This window comes from Camellia sinensis, chromosome 15, assembly GCF_055761805.1.
Source record: "Camellia sinensis isolate YWXY chromosome 15, ASM5576180v1, whole genome shotgun sequence".
Classification (NCBI taxonomy): domain Eukaryota; kingdom Viridiplantae; phylum Streptophyta; class Magnoliopsida; order Ericales; family Theaceae; genus Camellia; species Camellia sinensis.
The window spans coordinates 111071074-111077013 of NC_138975.1; the positions used below are offsets into that span (position 1 = coordinate 111071074).

At 39.6% G+C, this 5940-nt stretch overlaps 1 protein-coding gene across 1 annotated transcript; it reads left to right on the forward strand.

Annotated features, from left to right (window-relative positions):
- On the forward strand, positions 1-1994 carry LOC114306551 (myb-related protein 306). Its single transcript, XM_028251829.2, has 3 exons — positions 1-307; positions 534-663; positions 1080-1994. Exons 1-3 carry the CDS (start codon positions 175-177, stop codon positions 1789-1791), a joined length of 975 nt encoding a protein of 324 aa, XP_028107630.1. The 5' UTR covers positions 1-174; the 3' UTR covers positions 1792-1994.
- Positions 1995-5940: the final 3946 nt, after the last annotated feature.

The following is a 5940-nucleotide window of genomic DNA, read 5'->3' on the forward strand; positions in this document are numbered from 1 at the left end:
GGGTCAGCTTAAAACAAAAACTGTGGTCTCCTCTCTCTCTCTCTCCCTCTCTCTACATGTATATATTGACAAGCCCACAAGCCTTGGACCCCTGTCTTATCATTTCTCCCAAAGAAGAAATCTACAAGTCTTGTAGAGAGAGAGAGAGAGAGAGTGAGAGATTGAAGGTGTAAGATGGGAAGACCACCTTGCTGTGATAAAGTAGGGGTTAAGAAAGGGCCATGGACTCCAGAAGAAGATATCATCTTGGTGTCTTACATCCAAGAACATGGTCCAGGGAATTGGAGAGCTGTTCCTACTAACACTGGTAAATTTTCTTTTGTTTTCTTGAATTATTTCTTTTTTCTTTTTCTTTTGCGTTTGTTTTTACTGTTTTTGGTTTTGGGGTTGGTTTGATCATTAAAGGTGGTGTATTTAATATCCTGCAGTTCTAGCACCGACTTCTTGAATGAGCAGTCTATAGCTTCAATTTTTTTTATTTTTATTTTTCAAAATTTCACAGTTATGTTCTTCTTTGTTGGTTTTTTTTTTAGGTCTGCTCAGATGCAGCAAAAGTTGCAGGCTCAGATGGACTAATTATCTCCGTCCAGGTATCAAACGTGGTAACTTTACTGATCATGAAGAGAAGACGATAATCCACCTCCAAGCTCTTCTTGGCAACAGGTAAATCACCACCTGTCTGTCTCTCTCTCTCTCTCAGACATGATGTTTAGATTTGAGTCTTATTATGGCGTTATGCACTTTTTTTTTTCTTCTCTATTTTGCTCATACCGATTGTATGAAAGTTTTAAAATCACGATTTCCTGATTTGGGTTGGATCTACAAAATTTTCAAATCCCAATATGAAGACTCCTTGTCGTCTAATGGCATGGGTGCAACACAGGTGTTTGCGAGAGTGAGGTTGGAAGTTAACTCTCCTACTGTGTTAATCTAACAATTTAACAATTGACTTTTGACGATAAAAAAAAGAAAAAGAAAAAGTGTAATATTATGTCTCAATTTGTATTGATGAAAGTGAGATTTATTTTATTTTTTTGTGTGCCCTACAAGTTTTATGTCAAAATTTGTTTTTGTTACAGATGGGCTGCAATAGCTTCCTACCTTCCTCAGAGAACAGACAATGATATAAAGAACTATTGGAATACCCATTTGAAGAAAAAACTCAAAAAGCTTCAAGACCATGAAGGTCAAAACCAGGATGAGTTCTCAGCTTCACAGTCAATCTCCAAGGGTCAGTGGGAGAGAAGACTCCAAACCGACATTCACATGGCTAAGCAAGCTCTCTGTGAGGCTTTGTCTCTTGACAAAACGACCAATTTACCTGAATTGAAACCATCCAGTGACAACTACCCTTGTACTAGACCATCCCAATCAACCACCACATATGCGTGGAGCACCGAAAACATAGCTCGATTGCTCCAAAACTGGATGAAAAGTTCACCTAAATCATCCCAAACAAGCTCAGAAACTACTACTCAAAACTCCTTCTATAACCCTCTTGGGACAAATTCTAGCCCTAGTGAGGGGACTGTGACAGACGGTTTTGACTCCCTTTTCAGCTTCCATTCTTCCAATTCTGATGTCTCGCAGTCTATGACTGTGTCAGTGGATGAGACAACAACCAATTTCACACCTGAGACTAGCTTTTTTCAAGATGAGAGCAAGCCAAATTTGGAGACTCAAGTTCCTCTATCTTTGCTTGAGAAATGGTTGTTTGAGGATGGTGCTGCACAAGGGCAAGGTGGTGACCTACTGGACATGTCTCTTGAGGGAAGTGATGAGCTGTTTTGAAAAAGGGTTTCAAATCTTTGGGGGTTCTTTGTTTGTTTTATTTTAGAGCGTTTTTAGGGCTTGAACTAATAGGTTTTCTTTTCAATTGAGCAGAAAAAAAGATTTATCTTTCATATATTGGAAGAGAAAAAAAGTGTAAATTACAAGTATATCTCCATATGTACTAGATATATATAGGAATAAAACTCCTTTCATTTTCTTTAGCTCTCTTGTTTTGTATAACTCTGGATTTCTGAGATTTCGGGATTAGAGTTTATTTTTTCAAGTTCTAAAATCCAAAGAATGAAATGATCCACTTATTTTGCAATGTAGCCATTATGGTTTTAAATATATCGTATTGAATTGTGCCTATCGATACAGATATATCCTGATATTATTTAAAATGAAAATTTTGTATTGATTGATTTCCAATATATATCAGTTGGTAGAAATTTATATCGAAACTTGAAATTAAGCTCAACTAACATATCAAAATCACCATAAAACAATAGTCAATTCTTTAACCTATTTCACTACGGCGTATAAATTGATGTGAGCACATTAATAGATAATTTTCAACCACACACCACCGTTATGTGCTTATTAAAAAGAAAATGTGACTCCAAACAACTTATTAAATTTTTTTTGTTAAACCTATCTAAGAGGTTTAATAAAAAATTTGATAAATTATTTAGGTTCCTAACATAAGTCTTATAAAAGGAGGTGATATAAAGAACACTGGTTTGACCTTTCCCATCTTAATCCTTTCCCTTGTCGGCAAGGAAATAGAATTTGCTCAAGCTAGTTGCTTTGTGTGTATTATAAGAATCTTTCAGAGAAGAAAGTCTTCAAATTAATTGATCTCATTAATTAGACATAAGGGAGCCAAACTACCCAGAGTACGCTACTAAATGCAGACAAAATGATGTCATTCTGGGTTTCAATTTCTCCTCTTAACAAAAACTGAAGTTATATGAATTTTTTTATCTTTATTTTTATTTTTATTTTTATTTTTTTGTTGTTATTATCGACAAAAAGAAAAATTTATTGATAAAATACATACAAAGTATGCTAAAATATATCAATAAAGAGGAACTTGGAGTTAGCTCAAGCTCCAACCTCCTAGTTGGTGAAAGACCAACAAACAGAGTAAAAGCAAAGAAAAAGCAACAGAGCAATAACCAGCTGAGCAACAAACCAGCAAAGCAACCACAAGAGCTATACAACAGGGAAAAACTGGTACCTAACACCAGTCCTCAAGTTGCAGCCACTGTTAAGCAATCCAATCCTACAAAACTCAGCAAATACCAGCAAATACTAGCACACACCAGTCCATGTTGAAGTAGCAATTGAACACATTAGCTGCACATACTAGCCCAGAGATAGTATTTCTGCAACCTCAACTGTTCTCTCTTTAGTTCCCTCATGTAAAAGTATTCAAATCCTACAAAACTCAGCAAAAACCAATAGCAGCACATCAGCAAAACCAGCCACAGAACACACCAGCAGAGATAGATCAATAGCAGCACATCACCACTGCTATAAACACCACATTAAACAATAAAAAAATCGGTTGTGGAGTTTCCAAGTTTAGGGCTTTTCTCCTGCTGGTCTTCATCGAGCTCGTACTCGATCTTGATCTGTTCTCTACCTTAGATCAGAGCATTATCATTCTTCGATTCTCGTCTTCTATCTTCGATCTCTCTACTAATCTCTTTCTCTCTCTAAATACTCTGTTCGGATCTATATGTGTTCGATCATGGAGATGGAATGTGGTTGAGTCTAAAAATTGAGCTTGAACAGAGTTGTGTGAGGAATGGAGAAAGGAGGATAGATTCCGGTATTAAATCAGAGAGGAAGTAAAGGAGGCTGGAGAAAGGAAGCTAATGCAAGATTATTCACGATCTTTGTTGATGATCTACCCAGATCAATGAACTTGAAGATGTTGGGGGAAATATTCAGGAAGTTTGGAGTGGTGAAGAGAAGGAGAGTAACGAACACTAGGTTTGCTTTTGTCCGGTATGATTGTGAAGTGGCAGCAGAAGTAGCAGTGCAGAAGGCTAATGGGATATGGGTGGATGATAAGCAACTAGTAGTGAAGCACACAGACTATGGCAAGAAAGATATGGAAGTCAAAACCCGATATCCTCCTCAAACAAAAGGTTTTCCACATGGTGGAAGGGGTGAGGTGTAAACACCCCATTTTTGACCGACCTTAAGATTCAGACATCACCAGTTGAGCGCTCGGTGATGTTGCATATTGTGCTCGTTCTGAGGTTTCAAAATCTCAGCTGCGAGCCTTGCCTCCGAACTTCGGGGCTCTTTTGTGCTTTGCCTCGATTAGCGAATCAGGTCCTGTTTTCTCTATTTTCTCTTCCCGAAGGGAGGGAGAGGTTTCGTAGACCATCTCTCAGTGGCCGTAGGCTACGTTTCGTAGTCGTAGGCCATTTTTTTCATTCGGAGCCCAGTTACCAGTTTTCGGAGCCGTCGGCCGTGTGCCTCGGTTCGGGACCCGCTGTGGTCATATGCCACTTCCGGTACCTAACAGCCTGCTTTCGGGGCCCCGGACTGCGCGTTTTGGCCCCCCGAACCTTCATTTTACATCCGTCTTGGCCCATTTTTGGTAGGGACCCTATTTTCATTACTAGGGAGGTGGTAGGATGGTGGGAGGCCACCTTTTCCCCTGAAAAACCAGTTCTCTCTTTTTCTCTCTCCTAAAGTCGGTTTTTCTGACAAAAAGCTGGTTTTTCTCACTTTTGAGCCACAATTTCTGACTTTTCATACCACCATTGTGTTGTGCTCATCTGGCAGGCCACCAATATGGGTAGGCCGACCAGTATTTCTTTTTGACCCTTTTGAACCTTGCTAAAAAGATGGTTTTTCTCTCTCTTGGGTCACATTTTCTGATTTTTCACTATACAGCTGTGTTGCACTCATTTGGGAGGCCACTTTTTTGGGGTGGCCGGCTAGAAATTCTTCTTGAACCTTTTGACCCCTGGTCGGCCGACCAGGGGGAGTGGCCGGCCGGCCACTTGAACTGGCCGGCCTGCTTCTTGCTTTTTGCCCTCTCTGAATGCATCACAGCTGTGCCAGCTGTGAAGCAATTGGACCATCCTCCATACACGCGTGTGGAGGATATGTGAAGCCCTTTTGGGATATTTTGGAGCCTCTCCTCTATAAAGGGGAGGCTGATCTTCTTTGGGAAGGGTTGAACACCTTTGAAGGCTTACAACTCTCTCTCTCTCTCTCTCTCTCTCTCTCTCTCTCTCTCTATATATATATATATATATATCTCTACACTTGAGCCTCCAAACCCTAGTTTTCTTGGACCATTTTGCACTACAATCCTTAGCACCACACCTCCTCCATCCATTCCAGCACTTTGGGACTGATTTGCAAGGGTTGAAGGTTCACCAACTTGGTCCAAAAACTCCAACTTTGCTACTCTTCAAGGGTAAGCACCTACTTCCCTTAAACTTGCATTTTTTTGCTCCATTGATTAGCCTTACTTGCAAGTATTTCTAGACTTTGTCATAAACTAAACTCTTGAATATTGATTAAGGACACTTTTCTGTTTGAGGTCTCCTACATCCTTGTATGCTTTATCCCTCTTTGTAGGCCTATTTTGCATCATATCTTAGCCCTACTTGTGAGCATTTTTGAGATTTTTCATAAACTTGAAAAAGTTTCCTTTTGAGCTTATAAACATGTTTGTTTAAGATACTTTCTCTATTTGGGGTCATTTACCCCCTTTCATGCCTTATTTCCTCATGTTTTGAGCTATGCATGTGAGCACTTGCATTGGCCTTGATTTGGCTTTTTAGCCACTGAAATCCAACGGATTTTCAGTGGCTTTGATGTGTCTTTGAGCTTCAAAATCATAGAGGGGTGACGCTCTCGTCCCTCATTCTCTTTACTAGCTTTGTTGGCCTCCCAAAGGGACTCTCACTTGCATGTTGTGAAGTCACTTTTTGGGCTCAATTTGGTGAGTTTCAAGGCCTGCCTTAGCTCTATCCGGAGCCTCTTTGGTCTTATTTTATGTCTATGATGTATGTGTAGAACAATTTCATTCAAGGCCTTTTGAGGGGGCCTTTCATTGTATGCTTTAGTGATCAAATTCAAGCCCTTTTTGGTGAGTTTTAGGGCTGTCATATTTGATTTCCAGAGTTA